Source organism: Equus caballus, chromosome 19 (genome assembly GCF_041296265.1).
Source record: "Equus caballus isolate H_3958 breed thoroughbred chromosome 19, TB-T2T, whole genome shotgun sequence".
NCBI lineage: Eukaryota > Metazoa > Chordata > Mammalia > Perissodactyla > Equidae > Equus > Equus caballus.
In genome coordinates this window covers 66,844,918-66,863,245 of record NC_091702.1, presented here as the reverse complement: position 1 = coordinate 66,863,245, position 18,328 = coordinate 66,844,918, and the positions used below count along the sequence as shown (strand labels likewise).

The 18,328-nt window shown below is 37.2% G+C and overlaps 2 protein-coding genes and 1 pseudogene across 2 annotated transcripts; all 3 read left to right on the top strand.

Annotated features, from left to right (window-relative positions):
* The first annotated feature begins 727 nt into the window (after positions 1 to 727).
* OR5K24 (olfactory receptor family 5 subfamily K member 24) lies at positions 728 to 1,657 on the top strand. Its single transcript, XM_014732686.2, has one exon. It carries the CDS (start codon positions 728 to 730, stop codon positions 1,655 to 1,657), a length of 930 nt encoding a protein of 309 aa, XP_014588172.2.
* OR5H48P (olfactory receptor family 5 subfamily H member 48, pseudogene) lies at positions 9,002 to 9,920 on the top strand (annotated as a pseudogene).
* On the top strand, positions 17,106 to 18,035 carry OR5H39 (olfactory receptor family 5 subfamily H member 39). The gene has a single exon (NM_001391615.1). The coding sequence runs from the start codon at positions 17,106 to 17,108 to the stop codon at positions 18,033 to 18,035; it is 930 nt and encodes a 309-aa protein (NP_001378544.1).
* The last annotated feature ends 293 nt before the right edge of the window (positions 18,036 to 18,328 follow it).

Sequence of the window (18,328 nt, the reverse complement as noted above, 5' to 3'; positions counted from 1 at the left end):
AAAAAAAGATTGGCAACAGTTGTAAAAAGAAAAAAAAAATAACGGTGTGGACAGAGCCAGTGTTTATGGAAATGGGTGTGACACTGGGAAAAGAGATGAGAAGGGTGACAATCTATAGATATTCATTTCCTTAGCCATTCAAGATAATTTTCTTTAAAGATAAATAGTCCTCTCCTTAATCTTTAGTGATCGCCATGCAATTCCTAAGATACAAATTTAACATATCTGTTGTATGCAATTTCCAAACATTCACTCCACTTCAAGTACTAAAAACTTTGAGTGGAAAAATATACATATATTTGAAAATTTCATATTTAATATTCATATATATATGAGATTTGATTTTAACTTTATTGTAAGGATCTCTAATACAAAATCTAACACTGAAATTATTTTTGAACACTGAGCCAAACATGGGTACACTAGACGTGTACACTCCTTGCATAAATTCATAAAGACCAACCTTTTCCACTGTAAGCACCCTCCCTAGAATTGTCAAAATATCCTTTGAATCCTGAGTTTCAGAATCGAGGTCATTGAAGCCGACGTTTTAAGGGAATGAATGTACCCTAGAGGTTGTGTACCTGTCTCCCAGAGATAGTGGGGTAAGCTTGAAGAAAAAGCTCCTCTCCTTGTTAAAAAAAGAAAAATTTGAAGGGAATATTATGCACACTCTAATTTAGAATCTTTTAACTCCATGATTACTATCTCAACAGACAAAGTAGAGATGACTGAGGAAAATCACTCCTTGACAACTGAGTTTATCCTCACAGGATTTGCAGATCACCCAGAGCTGAAGACCCTTTTATTCCTGGTGTTCTTGGCCATCTATCTGATCACCATGGTGGGGAATCTTGGTTTGGTGGCACTGATTTTTAAGGAGCGGCGTCTTCACACACCGATGTACATCTTTCTGGGCAACCTGGCTCTGATGGATTCCTGTTGTTCCTGTGCCATTACCCCCAAGATGTTAGAGAACTTCTTTTCTGAGGACAGAATGATTTCCCTCAATGAATGCATGGCACAATTTTACTTTCTCTGCCTTGCAGAAACTGCAAATTGCTTTCTCCTGGCAGCAATGGCCTATGATCGCTATGTGGCCATATGCAGCCCACTGCAGTACCACACCATGATGTCGAGGAAACTCTGCATTCAGATGACCACAGGGGCCTACATCGCTGGAAACCTGCATTCCATGATCCATGTAGGGCTTCTGTTTAGGTTAACTTTCTGTGGGTCTCACCAAATCAATCACTTTTTCTGTGATGTTCTTCCATTATACAGACTTGCTTGTGTTGACCCTTATGTCAATGAATTGATGATATTTATCTTTTCAGGGTCATTTCAAGTCTTTACAATTACCATAGTCCTAATCTCTTATTTCTGTATCCTTTTCACAATTTTCAAAATGAAATCCAAAGAGGGAAGAGGCAAAGCCTTATCTACGTGTGCATCCCACTTTCTGTCTGTCTCAATATTCTATGGTTCTCTTCTTTCCATGTACATTCAACCAAATTCAGTTAAAGAAGGGGATAAAGATATACTCATTGCAATTTTTTACACAATAGTGATTCCTTTATTAAATCCTTTTATTTATAGTCTAAGAAATAAGGAAGTAATAAATGTTATGAAAAAAGTTATGAAGATAGCTTCATAACATATTGAAACAAACATCCCCAGTTGAATAATTGATTTTAATTTGATAAAACTTTTTTAAAATCAAAGAATACTGAGAAAGTTGAAAATGGTCACTTCATATAGAAAATAGTAAATTGCTGTAACATGATGGTGTATGAGTCAAATAAACAAATTCAGAAAGTTCTCCTAAAATGTGTTTCAAAAGCTAAGCTAGTAAGGTCTATCAGAGGTGAACTAGATAATAACTCCTGAGCTCCCAAATTGTTTCAGGGTATAATTAGTTACACTAGTAACTACTTGTTTCAGAGGATAATGAGTTACAATTTTCAACAAATCCAACAAATGCTAGGGATAGACTTCTGCATATACAGACTAGAAGGTAACCTCCTTTTAATTGTTGGCAAATATCTGGAATCACAAAACATAATCTCACGAACTCAGGCACATTCCAAGTTCTTAAATGTTGACCCCTTCTTAAATAACACCATGTGTTGGAAGTAAACTGTATATTTAAATTTATTTCTCAACTTTCTTTGGTTTTGTTCAAGAGATACTTTTTGAAATTTGATTCATGCACAATATGTATTCTGTAACCAAGAACACTTTCATCTTTAATGTTAGTCAATTACTCTCAATAAAGTTTCTGAAACAGAGTATCTGTACACTGCTGAATTATTAATCTGTAGTTGAAAATAACATTATTTATATTGAGATCCCTATGGATTTAAATATTTTAGTATAGTTTGATTAGTTGTTCATCATAAGTGATAGTGCAATCCTGAATATAGTAACACAATATAGGGTTTATTTCTGATATTATTACTTGTCTCATTTATTATTAGGAATACCGTCAATCTGCACTGATTCCAGTGTAAATTATTGATATTTTCATAGCATTAACAAAAATCTGGAGATGCTGCTCAAACATACATGAGGCAGAAACCAGTGAAAATTATAAATATCTAAACAAAAATATTTATTGATCACTTACACATGCAAATATGGAATAAAAAATAATTTACTGAGAACCTACCATCTGCTAGGCACTAGCTAGACCTTTCATACATATTACTTACCAATTGTTAGATAGGATTTTTCATGCTTTTCCTCAGTAAAAATCTCATACTTTGAAATATTGAGCAGCTTGCCCAAGTTCACCCAGCTTATCCAGATTGAGCTAGAATTTGAATTAACATGGCTTTTTACCCACATTCTTGGTAGTTCAGAAAATGGACATCCTTGTAGCCTGGGGTACTTAGTTCTGAAGTAGCACCAGAAGTAGACTGCGCCTTAAAAAGTTTGGAAAAATTAATATTTGAGGAAAACAGGAAAAAGTATCACCAGAGTCAATGTTTCTGAAATTAGTGTGGCATTGGGAACGGGGGTGAGCCATGGGGCAGCATCAGAAAGCTCACAGAACCATTGGTGAGCTGTTGGTGAGTGTGGGAAACAAGGGAGGAAGTGGATCAGGTTATTGAGAATCTTAAATGCCACCCTCAGGAATCTGACTTTAGCCTCGAGGCATCGGACACTGAAGTCTTCCTGGACCCGAGTAATATGATTATATCTTTCAGAACTCTGATCTTGCTATTAATTGGAAAGAGGCTGGAAGCAAGGAGACTAACTTCAACAATCCACGTATTAGATGATGGGAGGTGAAACTGGATAATACGTTAAAAATAAAGGAGTGCACAGATATAAGCAACATTTTTTTAAAAAAGTAAATTGTAACTCTTGGATAATAAAACAAAGGCCTATCTTCTTCTTGTATCGCTCATGTTATAAGTGATTTAATATCACCGATACTTAATAAGGTGCTTGACACATTTGGTCATTTAGTAAAGATTTCCTTCAATATGTTTTTAACACAATCATTTAAATTAATATGTAATAAGTTTATTCTTTTTATTTTTGAATGAATGAATAAATAAATAATTTTTAATTTATCAGTTTTAAATTCTAATATTGTAAATACTGATATAACCCACAGAAACAAAGCCCTTTAGGGTCCTAACATATTTTGTGACTGTAAAGGAATCCAGATACTAAGAATTTTGAGAAGCTCTGAATTAGATGGATGCTGTGCCTCTGTGTCCACCCTCTACTTTAGTGGATACTTTCAGCTGTCTGACTTGCACGCTTTGATTCCCTTTCCCTTTTCTTAGGGGATCACAGTTCTTGGTATACATTACTGTACCACCCAGCCCCAACTCTTAGCAACACTGAATCCCACAGGTCTGTTGAGGGAAAAATATATGACTTATTTGGAGCCAGTGAGACAAAAGAGATGATTTTCTGGAAGTTTTGGGGAAATATGCTTCCTTTATTTCAAAAGAGATGCATCAAAAGGGTAGTGCTTCTCCCTCCGAGTGTCATGGGATGTGGATATGAAATCTGCCACAGTCTATACCCATTCTGCCTTCTGGAGAGAACGCAGCCTGGAGATGAAATCAGCACACAGGTGAGCACAGCTGAGGGATCACAGAGGAACAGACCCAGAGTCTCTGGGATAAACCATCCTTTCCGGTTGTGTAATCCAACAGATCTTCTCACTGTTTATACTTGTTTGGAAAAGATGGTTTCTTTGCAACTGAATAAGTATTAACTGACAACTTCATGTCTCCTTGACTAATCTCTCATTTTATATTCTATTTTAAATTAATCCGCATTCTTTCACCTTACAAATACTCTTCAGCAGTGTCCATTTAACTATTCAGCGTATCTATTGCCTTTTAATTTCACTCCTCTATTTTTATTTCCTGTAACCTCACTAAAAAAAAGATGAGGGAGAGGAGGGTTCATAATTTGTCCACAGAAATACTAGGGTGGAGCTCAGGGACCAAACACAGACCATCTGGCTCTGCCTCTGGGTTTCCTTTGATCGATCAGAGTGCCAGGGCACGTGAATGCGTGGCAAACACCAGAGGAGAGGGAGCCAGAACTGGAAAGCAATGTCATTATTTTCTGAGTGAACACTGCTTGTCAGCTTCCCTGTTAATCCTTAAAGGCAAATCTGAACATGTTACCACCATGTTCAAAACCTCTCAATAGTTTTCCTTTAATTTGGGGTAAAGAATAAAAGTGCTGACTTAGCCTCCAGACCGCAAGTAGTCCCACCCAGGCTGGCCTCCCTGGCCCCATCCAGCTCCTGCTTCTCTCTTGGCATGCCAGCTCCATTGACCATGTTGAGCTTCTCCAGGGATCTAGCTCTCTGATAATCTAGGTCCTCCAATAAAGAAGGCCCTGTGGATGGCAGGTGTCCACAGGCATCACCTTGTTAGAAATGAAGACTCTCTGATGCCACCCAGACCTCTGAGACAGAATCTGCATTTTAACAAGATCTCCAGGAGATCCACAGGCATTAAAGCTTGGGAAGCTCTGGTCTAGACCTCCTCCCACCGTGCTCCTTTGCTCCTCCCCTGACCTTTGTCTAGTAAGATTTGTCATCAGATTTCAGTTTATAGTGGGGAGTTATGCCCAGGGCTGGATGTGAGCTGCAGTTTGCATGAGGAGGACAACTTTCTTGTGGCTGGCTCCTGAAGGGAATCTAGAACCCTGGCCTCATTAAAATCTTGAATGATCAGCTCAGAAAAGATCACACAAATCAAAGCACTCAGAGCATCAAAATTTATAGATAAATTGGAATTTGCATAAACATGTTAGAAGTGTCATGTGCAGTAGAAAATAGTGGCATAAAGCACAATTTCAATCATTAAAACTGGCACTGTCTACAATGAGTTGCTGTTTATGATTTCAGAGTCTGTAACGCCCTGTGGGTCAGCCTGGACTTCTCACACATGTCCAAGCCTACAATGCCCAGAAGAACAGCTTAGCTTTGTCCTTAAGGGGATCTTAGGTGCAGTCAGAGGAATTTTAGCTCTTCACACCTTCTTCTTCTGGGAACGTCACATGGTTTTACAATCAGTTGACTCATGTTCAAAGCCTATTAGTATAAACCACATTTTCCTGAGTTTGGGAAAAGAAGCCTCCAAAATCACTCAGTGTGCAAAGAGTCACTACCTGTGTTATTATCCTTTCTGTGCTATTGTATGTTTTTCTGCTTTAAAAAACCTAGCGTGTTGAAATGATCTCCACAATTTCTTATACAGTATGGGAAAAAGAGAGATGAATTCTATAACATTCATTATTCCTTATGTAAAATAATCAAAACACTAGATAACATAATAAAATTAGATTGATTTACAAGGTGTCATAAAAGGCAGGTGAAAAATGTAGAACAGTTAGTGCATCATCTGTATACCTTCGTTTTGTGACGAAATCTGAAGAAGCAAAAGATCTGTAAGACTGAATTATTGCCCTTAATTTACTGCCTTTATAATAAAACTGTAATGACTTTATATGATAAGTTTTGGAGAAGTAGACTGTTAAACAATTTAAACTGGATTTAAAAATCAGGTCATGTTTCTTGCCTAAGAAATCTTTCTGGTGATTCTGAATAAGAGATCCATTCTTTCTAATTAATCACGTTCTCTGATTAAAGTTTTAAGGTAAATCACTTACATATTAACTCCTCTATCTATTCAATCAATTCTGACAAAAGTTTCATTGAGTATTTTAAATACATATATAGAAGGAAATAGGCAAAAAAAAAAAAAAAAAAGCCCCTCCAGTGCTCTTATCAGCTTTATGACTTAATAAGTACCCACACATTGAATTTGAGTATTTCTGATTATTTACTGATTTGGGATTACGTGGATGGAAGCCCATTCTAAATAAAATTACATTTAACAACTGAAATTATTGCATTCATTATTTATATCACATTAATTAGCATTCAGTCTTTGGCTCAAATTTATTTTACTAAAATACTGGTGGAGAGGAAAGTGCTCTCAAGTAAAACCAGTAGGATTTCCAGAGAAAGACAATTCTAATGACAGTAAGAACACAGATAAAGCAACTTTTAAATTTGGTGAGGACTTCCAGGCAGTACCAGTATATTTATGAAGGGTACAAAGTTTCTAAGGTAAAATTTAAAATGAAAATCTCTTTTATATACAAATTCCATAGGAAAATTAACTTGGAATTTTGATTAAAAGAAAAACAAAGGATTCCTAGTGTTAACAACTTCATGAAAATCGGAGTTAAGACAAACATTCACCCTCAAGCTCCGAGCCTCCCCTTCCTCCCCTCAGCCTTTCTCAGATGCTTCCACTGTCCGCTGGCTTGTCTTTCCCACACTATCCATCCATGTTTCTGTTACTCTCTTCCAATTTCTCTTCTTCTCTCTCTTTTTTTTCACCCACTCAAACTTTACCCTTTCCACTTTTCCTGTCCCCTTTCTCTTCTTGAGGCCTTCCTCTCCTCTCTTTTTAAAACTTTTACTAATGTGCTCTAAAGGAAAAAATAAGTACTTTTGTCTATGGGCAGTGGACACATGCCAAGAATGCCCGACGTTTCTTGGAGAACTCGAAAAGATTCCCCTCACATTGTTCACTGTATTTCCCATTCTTTTCTCATTATTCTCTGGCTTCAACTCCAACATAAAACGGAAACTGCTCTCACTAAAGACATTAAAAACATCTTATTTCCCACACTCATTGGTCTCTGTTCACTCCTTATTCTACCACAGCATTCATTTTGGCAATCAGTACTGTACTTATGTCCTCAAGCATCTTTTCTCTCTGTAAGTCCACAACATTCAGCTGTCCAGTCTCCCTCCTGCTCCTCTGGTCCTTCTGCTCAGTATTCTTTTCTGGTCTCTCCCTTATCTCTCTCTGTTTGCAGCCAGGGCACTTGGTTGCAAGAGGAAATCCATTAGTTGAAAGGAAATGGACTCTAACACAGAAATTGCAGGGAGATTGGAAGAATCAACTGAAAAACAAGCAGGAACAGAAGGAAGCAATACAGTGAGTCAACAGCCAAACTTTAATCCCTACTCTACGAGCTGCTGTCCCTGCTGCTGAACTCTGTGCGGCACAGCTCACACTGACAGTGCTGTTGGTATGGAGGCAGGATGCCTGTGCTGGGGTGTTGATATTGCTGCCTTGGCTGAAATTGCAACCTAGATTCTCTTTTTTCCCTGTCCCTTTGTCCCCCTCTCTCCATATTCTAAATCCAGCGTAGGTGAGTTTGCCTGGTCAAACCTAGGTTATGTTCCCTCGTCTAAGTGCAAAGGGATGGGAAATGCGGTTTCTTGCTTTTTGTCTTCTAGAGCAAGTTGTGGCCCTTGCCTGAGACCAAGACTCATGCGGTAGAAAAGAGGATCAGTTTTTAGCCATCTAAAAATGACATGTATCCATTTTATAACCTCTTTAGTATAGCTTCCTCAAGTTTCATTCCATGCCCTCTTCTCCTTACTTTATGCACACTCTTTAATGGATAGGTCATCCCTGGGTTTGCCTTCAGCTACCCAAATGACTCCTGAGTCATTGTTTCTAGTAACAGCTATTAGCCTCATACTACTAAGCTAACTCACCTGGATGTTCAGAGGACACTCTCTCCACAAGTTGGTCAAGGCATCTGAGTTCTAAAACTCAATTTCTGATGACCATCTATCAATCACCAAATGACTCTTCTCTCCTTCATTGGCCATCCCCTTCCCATCTACTATGTCACCAAGTCCTAGTAAGTGTACATTCTGACTTATTTTGATCTGTTTCTCATCCTCACCACTCCAAGTATCGTATCACACATGGACTAAGACCTTCACAGGTATTTGAATCGAGGGAGGGCAATTTTTAAATACAAATTATTAGACTTCCTTCTGCCCTCATTGATTCAATTTCTACAGTAATACTTCACTATCTATATTTTATACAAAAGTTCCCCAGACAATTCTGCTGTGTAATCTGCTTTGGGAACCACTGGACAAGAGTGACACCTTCCTAATTAGTATCCCTGACTCTTGTTTACCCTCCCTGCAGAGTATTTTCTGCACTCCCAAATAATTAATTTAAAGAATATATTATGAAGCCACTGATTGTCTCAGTTTTCAGTACTTGACTATTTCCTGAGGAATAAAGTTCAAGATCCTTCACATGGCATTCAATTCATTTCCTAATAATTCAGTCTCATTTCCCTTGAACCTCACCTACGTGCTAGACACAGAATTTCCCTGACACACTAAGTATCCCCATAAATTGAGCAAATGTTTAGAATATCTTTCCTTTTTTCTAAATCTGTTAAGTCCTGAACATTTTTAACTGAAATAATTGCAATTTACATTACTTAAATTCCTCAAATTAGTTTTCATATATCATAGTAGCAGTAAACAAAATTAAGGGCATTCTGATTAGTGTATGGTTTTATCTCAGTTACTTTCCTCCAGTTTTATTTTTACACATCTTAGTCAATGTTCTTTCTACGTTTGCTGCATTCATTTCAGGGGCCAACCAGTAACGATATGGACACTAAAAATGCCAAATCGCTAACAGAATTTGCTCTCACAGGAATTACTTATCAAGCAGACTGGCAAATCCCCCTGTTTCTGGTGTTCTTGGTGATATGCCTCATCACCATTTTTAGAAGCCTTGGACTGACTGCACTCATCTGCAATGACCCTCACCTTCACATTCCCATGTACTTACTCCTTGGGAGTTTAGCCTTCATGGATGCTTGGATATCATCCACAGTGACCCCAAAGATGCTGGTCAACTTGCTAGCTAAGTTAAGATTAGCTCTCTCTCAATGCATGATACAATTTTTTTCCTTTGCATTCAGTGCAACCACAGAATGTTTCCTTTTGGCAGTAATGGCATATGATCACTACGTGGCCATATGCTAAACTTTACTTTCCCTGGTGATTATGACCAATAGACTACACATCTGACTGTGCATTAGTCTCATCGTTTGTAGGTGGCTTATTCATTAAACAATTCATAGAGTTTTAAATTCAGATTAACCTTCTCAACTCTAACGTACTACAGAACTTTTACTGTGACATCATACCACTTTAGCATTTCCTGTACTGACCCTTCAATTAATGTTCTGATGGTATTTATTTTCACTGAGTCAATACAGTTCACCATTCTTACTGTTCCTGTTGATTATACACATATTCTCTTTACATTCTTAAAAAGGAAGTACAAGCCTTCAGGAAAGTCTTCTCCACCTGTGGAGCCCATCTCTTATCTGTCTCCTTATACTCTGGCCCTCTTGCCTTCAGGTATGTGTGCCCTGGATCTGCACAAGCAGATGACCAAGATATGATGGACTCTCCATTTTACACTGTCATCATTCCTTTGTTAAATCCAATAATCTACAGCCTGAGAAATAAGAAAGTCATAGATTCTATGGCAGAAATGTTAAAGAGAAATTGTTAAGATGTCATACCAATATTTGTTCTCTTTCTATTAAAATAGTCACACAATTATGCAGACTAGATGTGTCTCCATTTTGGTTAGTGTGCCAAGTTTTTTTTTTAATTGTAGTTGTCCAAATGTTTTAATGAGTTACGGTGGGAGTACTTAATAAAAACATTAATATATGTGCATTTGTCATTAAAAAAATACAAAGAATTTTAAACAGGTCTTTATGTCATACTAAAATAATTAAAGAGGAAAGCAAAATACTTTACTGCTTGTATTTTTTTAATGTGGCTTCATAAACTCGTTAAGCACTAAAACAGTGTAGTTCCTCTGCAGGACTCGATCATTATGTCTTTGATATTAATACAACTGGACAGTCTGAACACTCATCACATTTAACTCCACAGTAAAAGCAGGTTTCTGTTTGATCGAACAGAGGCAAATCCAAGGATCTACCAACCATCAGAAGCTCTTTCATTCCACTTTATTTGGGACATGGTGAGTTTCACTTGTGTGAGGATTCAACTCACATGTCACACAGAGAAATAAAAAGAAGTGGGAAATCAATGAAGAAAAATAAGAAGAGTGTTAAGACAGTGAATTTTGGGTTAAATTGTAGGAGGATGCTTTTAGCTTACTGTGCATTCATGAGTAATGAGAAGGGGGAGTCGCCTCTCACTGTCTATGATGCTTTGAAAGGCACTTTCCAGTTGTCTGTATTTTGTAGACAATCTGAAATGCTTCACTAATTCAGAAATCTAAGCGATGAGATTGCATAGCAAGGAAAAAGAAGCAGTAGAATAGGAAGGAGATGGTCTCAGTCTCACAAGAATTTTAAAAGAAATAAACTAATAAAAAATTGGTAATATTCAAAGCTTACTGGAATGTGTCGCTGACAGTAAGAGGCTTCAAGTGCATGCTACTGAAGTTCAAACAATGATAAGAAGATATGATGTCATAGTGTCCAGTGGGTGTCTGGGGAAGACACGAAAATGAGCAAATGTTTGGATGTTTTGTGCCCCGAATTCCTTCAATGCTAGCTTTCATCTCATTCCGTGGTCTAAGTATAATTAGTGACCATCTTCAGGTCCACCCCTGCCCTTCCTCTCTCATCACTGTTTCCATACACATTTTTGCTGATACCACTAAGACCCTCACCCTGAGAACTAACAGCCTCTGTGAACTGCAAAACTCTACTAACTTATCTCCTACATCTTGTGGATAGTGTCTTACTTCCCAAACATTGCTGCCAGATTGTTCTTCATAAACAGAACTCTAATTAAAGTATATTCTTCTCAATAACTTTTAATGTATTGTCACTCCTAACAGATTATATGCATACATGGTATATGTGTCTAGATGTGTTGTGTATATATATATGTACTTTTTATGTTTACTTATTCATGTGTACGTACACACTACATGATATATAAACATACCTACACGTATATAAACACATCCGTAGAAATACGTGTATATATGTATATATATATATACACACTTCACCTTTTTCACAACTATTTTTTTTTAGCTTTTGGATGTACATAATATATTTCGAATTCTGTGTAGATTACATTATGTTCACCACCCAAAAACTAATTATAGTCCATCCCCTCACATGTGAGCCTAATCACCCTTTTTGCCCTCCCCCATTTCCCCCATAGTAACTACCAATCCATTCTCTGTTGCTATGTGTTTGTTTGTTGTTGTTTTTATCTTCTACTTATGAGTGAGATCATGTGGTATTTGACTTTCTCCCTCTGACTTATTTCACTCAGCATAATACCCTCAAGGTCCATCAGTGTTGTCACAAATGGCCGGATTTCATCATTTCTTATGGCTGAGTAGTATTCCATGGTATATATATATACACTTCATCTTGCATTTACTTCATGGCATTATTTGAAGTCCTCTCCAATGAAAACTTGTTTAAACTCTGAAGTCTCTTCCTCTGCATTTCTCCTAGTGGACTGTGTGTGAAACCCAAAGTGAGTGACTGGAAGCCTTCTGGACACACCACCCTCTCAGGTACACACCTTCATTAATACAGGTCATTCCACAAAAATGCCTGCCCCTGACTAAATGTCCCCATCTTCTCTTACAATTGAAATATTATCCTTTCTTCAGGGTCCATCTCAAATGTTAGAGCTTCCGTGACACACTTCCAGGTTACCTGCAAGATGACAGGAATGCTCCCTCATATGAAACATTCAGTAGTTCCTTTATTCTTTTAGGACACAAATGCCCTTGCTTAATAGCTATTTTTGGCCTATAGCCTTTTTTGGATTACAATTTAGAAGTCTTAGTACTCTTTTTATCTTTTGCAGTGCTTAACACAGTCCAAATAAGTTCAAATAAGTATTCATAAAATATTTGTAAAATTAATCTGAAAGCACAAATATATAGAGAACATTAAAAGTGCATCACTCATTTTCGATCTTAATGAGCCCTCTGAGATTACTGGGCTTGTGATGGCTGCTGCATGCCAGTTCACCTTAAGTTTCTTTCATGACAGGCAAGTATCATACACATAAGGTGAATTATTATTTGATTGAATTATTGCTTGATTATCAGTGATGATTGCCAATTAAAACCACATTGCCTTATGTCAACAAAGTTAATGAGAGGGATGTCTGTTAATTAGAAAATTTAAATGTCAAGCTGGGTCAACTTTTGGACCATAATTCTCAAAGAAATTTCATATGCAAGATAATCCTCAAACCATGATGACTTGAGGATTGATGATGACTTCTGAGAAGGTACCTCTTAAGTCAGAGTTATTTAAGGCTAACATCTAATAGTTGCATCATCATACTTCCTTATATTTTTCAAGATAAATAGTTCTCTAAATGTAAAGCTAGTGTTTGTACTAGTCAGGGTTGTCCAAAGTACAGAACCAATGAGATACAGATGAATACAAATATATAGATAAATCATATGAATCTATGTCTTATTTATATCTATATCCAAAACATTTATTATAAGAGATTGGCTCACACAATTATGGAGATTGAGTAATCTCATTATCTGCTGTCTGGAAAGTAGAGACCCAGGAAAGCCAATGGTGCAATTCTAAGGCTTCAGAATAGGAGAGCTAATGGTATATATTCCAGCAAGTTTGAAGTCCAGAGAAGAAAGAGAGCCTAAAGCAGGAGAATATCCACGTCACAGAGCAACTAGTCAGGCAGAGAGCAGATTCAACCTTCCTCTGCCTTTTTGTGCCACTCAGGCTCTCAATGGATTGGATGATGCCCACCAGCATTAGGGAGGAACAACTACTTTCGTTTGTCTGGCCTCATTAAAATCGTGGATGATTAGCTCCAACAAGATCATACTAATCCAAGCACTCAGAACATCAAAATTTACGGGAATACTGGAGTTTAAACAAACATGTCAGAAGTGTCATCTGTGGTGGAAAATAGTGGCATAAAGTACAACTTCAACTGTTAAAACTAGCACTGTCTACAATGACTTGATGTTTATGTTTTCAAGGTCTGTAATGCCCTTTGGGACAACTTGGACTTCTCACACGTGCCCAAGCCTACAATGCCCAGAAGAACAGCTCACTTTTGTCTTAAAGGGAATCCTTGGGTGCTAGCAGGGGAATTTTAGTTCTTCAATCCTTCCTCTTCTGGCAAAAGCACGCAGTTGTACAACTGATTGACTAGTGTTCAGAGTTAATTAATATAAACCACATTTTCCTAAGCTTGGGCAATGAGGCCTCCAACTGAATCGGTGTGCAAAGAGTTGATGCCTATGTTGTTGCCATTCCTGGGCTATTGTATATTTTTCTTCTTACAAAGCCTGTCTCTTAGAAAAGATGTCCACAATTTCTTACGAGATATGGGTAAGAGAAAAATGAATTCTATAATAGTCATTATTTTTCATTTAAAAAATTTAAGATATGGTTTAACTTATAATAACATTAGATTCTGTTTACAAGATATCAAAATACCACGTGGAAATGTGTAGAGAAAAGTGAATTAATTGTGTATTTTATTTTATGACTAAAATTGGGATATGAAAAATAGCTGTAAGACTAAATTGTTCCCTTTTGGGATATTTTATTGTTTTGTTAACCTAACTATAAAGATTTTCAAAGGCAAATTTTGGTAAACTAGAAAGTTAAGTAATTTAAAAGTGGGTTTAAAGTTTCAGGTCATATGATTCTTATACAAGAAATCAACCTGATGATTCAGACAGAAAGATCCATTCTGTTTTATTAACCAGTGACTAAAACATTTACAGTAAATTACTTAAATATTAATTCCTCTATCCTTTCACCTACTTCTGACAATTTTGTTGAGTATTTTGAATATGGAACATTAAAATGTACATATAGAATATAAATGGAAATATATAGAGATCATTATGTATTTATATATATAGTTATATATATATCAACCATATATATCTATATCTATATATACATCAGGAAATATGTAGGAAATGTCCCTCCACTAAGCTTTCCAGCATTCATGACTCAATAAGTGCCCACACACAAGGTAACACACAAGGTAACTTTGAGAGATTTCAATTAATTATTGATTGGGATTGCAGGGAAGCAGGTCATTCCATATAAAAACCTACTTAACAACTGGAATTATTTGATGTTCATTATTTGTACTGTCTTTGTTTGGGACCCAGTTTGGGCTTAGTGTTATTGTGCTAAAAAGAAACCCCTCAAACAAACAAAATATCTCACAACTGGTGGAGAGGAAAGTGTTCTCAAGTAAAACCAGCAGAAGTTCATTTATAATCACTGCAATAACAAAGAAAAAGCAACTTTTAAATATGGAAGGAACTTTCAGGCAGTGCCAATATATTTATGAATAATCCAAAGTGTATAAAATAAAATTTAAAATTGAGGTCTCTTTTTCACACACAAATTCCACAGGAAAACATGGATTTGAAAAAAATGATTCTCACGACTAACAACCTTAAGGAATGCCAGGGTGAAGACAAATACTCACCCCAACCTCTGAGCCTCCCCTCCCATCCCCTCAGCCTTTCAGTGACTTCCTCTCTCCCTCTTCCTGATCTTTCCTACACTGACACTCTCTGTCTCTGTTATTTTCCATCTTGTTTTCTTACATATTTCCTTCCCATTTCTCCTGTTCCCTTTTTCCTCTCCATGTCCTACTCTCCTCTCCTTTCTTGTGAAAACTTTTATTAAAATGTTCCAGGGGAAAAAACCCCTACAGGTGTCTAGAAGTGGAGAAAGGCCAAGTGTTCTCCACATTTCTTGGAGTTCTCTGTATCATTCCACTCACCGGTTTTCCTTTCACTTCTTGTGATTTTCTGGCCCAAACTCTATCAAAAAATGGAAACTTCTCTCACTAAAGCCACTACCAATCTCTTAATGTCCACATTCAATGAACTCTGGTCACTCCCTGTCTTAGTAGAGTATTTATATTGGCATCTGACAATTCTTCTTGATCATCTTTCCCTCTAAGTCCACAACACTCAGCTGTCCAGTCTCCTTCCTGCTTCCCTGATCACTCTGCTCACTACCCTCATCTGATCTCTCCCTAGTCTTTCTTTGCTGAGAACCAGATCTCTTGGTTGTAATGAGAAATGAATTAATTGAATGGAAATTGGCTCTAACACAGAAAAGCAAGAAAGATTGGAGGAATTAGCTGAAAAAAATGGGTAGAAAAGAAGAAAACGAAGCCAACTAACAGCCAAAATCAAGTCCCATCACTAACTGAATGAGAGCCCCTGTCACTGCTGCTGAACCTGGAATGCAGCTCACACTGACAATCCTCTTATTCTGGGTGCAGGTTGCATTTGCTGGTGTCTTCCCATTGCCATATTTGTAACCAATATTCTCTGTGATCCTGTACCATGTGATCCTGTACCATTTTCTTCTTCTCTCCATATTTCAAATGTAGGTTCAGTGGGTTTGATTTGTCAAATCTAGGTCAAGTCCCTTCACTCCAGTGCATGGGGAATGGCAAAGTCATTTTCTGGCTCTTTTGGCTTCTTGAGTGGTGGGAACGTGTGCAGGCCCCTAAGACTACATGGTAGAAAATGGGATCCAATGTTGGCCATCTCATATAAGCTGTGTATCTACTTTATAAACTCTTTGATAAACTTCCTCCCATTTCTTTCCATGTCCTTCTTCTCTCAACTTTATGCACTCTATCCAACAGGTAGGCCACCATAAATATGCATTCAGCTACCCCAGTAACTCCAGAGACATTATTTGTCTCAAGCTCGAGTAGATTCTTACTACTAAGCTCTCTAACTGGGATGTTCAGAGGATGCTGTCTCCACAAACTGGCCAGAGCATCTGAGTTCTTGATCTCAACTTGATGACCATCTACCCAGTTACCAAGACACTACTCTCTCCTTCAGTGACCACCTCCTTCCTATGTAACTCGTCACCAAGTCCTAGTGACTCTATATTCTGCATTCTTTTGCATCTCTCTCTTATTCCTCCTAATCACTCCCAATTTCAGATCACTCATTGACTAGGCACTCAACATGCATGTGAATCAGTTGGAGAACATTTTTAAAATGCAGATATTAGACCCATTCTTGACCCACTGAATTAATTTCTACTGTGATACCTCACAATCTATATTTTGTGCAAAAACTTGCTCAGACCATTCTGGTGTGTCGTCTGGTTTGGGATCCACTGGACAAGAATATCAGCTTCCTGACTTGTATTTCTGAGTCCAATTTCCACCCCAAGAAGCCTGCTTTCTACACTGCCATATATTTATGTTTTAAAATACCTTATAATACCACTCCACACCTCAAGTTTTCAGTGTGTGTTAATTGCCTAAAGATAAAGTTCAAGATCCTTCACAGGCCATTGTATTCATTCCACTACCCAGGCCATTCAAACTTCTTTTCCCTTGACCCAACATCAGTGTTCCACACACACAATTTCCCCAACACACTCAATAGTATCCCCAGAAATTTAGCATATACTTAAAAAGACTTTCCTTTTTCTAAATAAGTTCATTGTTGAACATTTTTTGAAGTGAAATTAGTACACTTTTCTCCACATGTTCGATTCCCCAAAAATGGATTCCATCTATTATAAAAGTAATGAAAAAAATTAAGGGGAAATTCTGACGTGTATATATTTACCTCAACTCTCTTCTTGTGTATTTTCACATTATAAATCTTCAGTGATATATTTTTTTCATTTACTCCATTTCCTTTCAGGCAACACGCAGTGTGGACATGGAAATGGAAAATGCAACGTTGCTGACAGAGTTTATTCTCTCAGGACTTATTTATCAACACAAGTGGCACATCCCCCTGTTCCTGGTGTTCTTGGTTATTTATTTCACCACTATTGTGGGGAACCTTGTTCTGATTGCTCTCATATGGAATGACCCTCAACTTCACATCCCTATGTACTTATTCCTTGGGAGTTTGGCTTTTGTAGATGCTTGCTTATCATCTGCTGTGACCCCCAAGATGCTGGTCAACTTCTTTGCCACAAATAAGATGATCTCTTTCTCTGAATGCTTGATACAATTTTTTTTCTTTGGAATCGGTGTAACCACGGAATGTTTTCTTTTGGCAGCAATGGCATATGATCGCTATGTGGCCATATGCCAACCTTTACTTTATCCTGTGATTATGACCAATAGACTATGCATTAGGCTATTAGTTTTTTCATTTTTTGGTGGCCTTCTTCATGTCACAATTCACATTGGTCTCATATTCAGATTAACCTTCTGTAAATACAACATAATACATCACTTTTACTGTGACATTATGCCATTATTTAAGATTTCCTGTACTGACCCTTCTATTAATTTTCTGATAGTATTTATTTTTGCTGGGTCCATACAGGTGTTCACCATTCTGACTGTTCTTGTCTCTTATACACTTGTTCTCTTTACCATCTTAAAAAGGAAGTCTGTGCAAGGTTTCAGGAAAGCCTTCTCCACCTGTGGAGCCCATCTCTTATCTGTCTCTTTATACTATGGCCCTCTTGCCTTCAGGTATGTGCGCCCTGGATCTGCACAAGCGGATGATCAAGATACGATGGACTCTCTATTTTACACTGTCATCATTCCTTTGTTAAATCCAATAATCTACAGCCTGAGAAATAAGAAAGTCATAGATTCACTGGCAAAAATGTTAAAGAGAATTTTTTAGATTTCATGCTACTATCTGTTCTCTTTGTATTAAAATAGTCATAAAATTGCGCAGATTAGATATGGCTCAGTTTTGGTTAGTGAGCAAAGCTTTTTGTAGTTATAACTGACCTAGATCTTAATGCATTAAGGTGCGAGTACCTAAAAACATCTTCATATATGTGTGTATGTTACTCAAAAACAGAGGAATTTAATCAGGTGTTCTTGTCATACTAAAATAATTCAGGACAAAAACAAACAAAATATTTTACATTTGTCTGTTTTCATTGTGGCTTTATAAATGTATTAAGCATG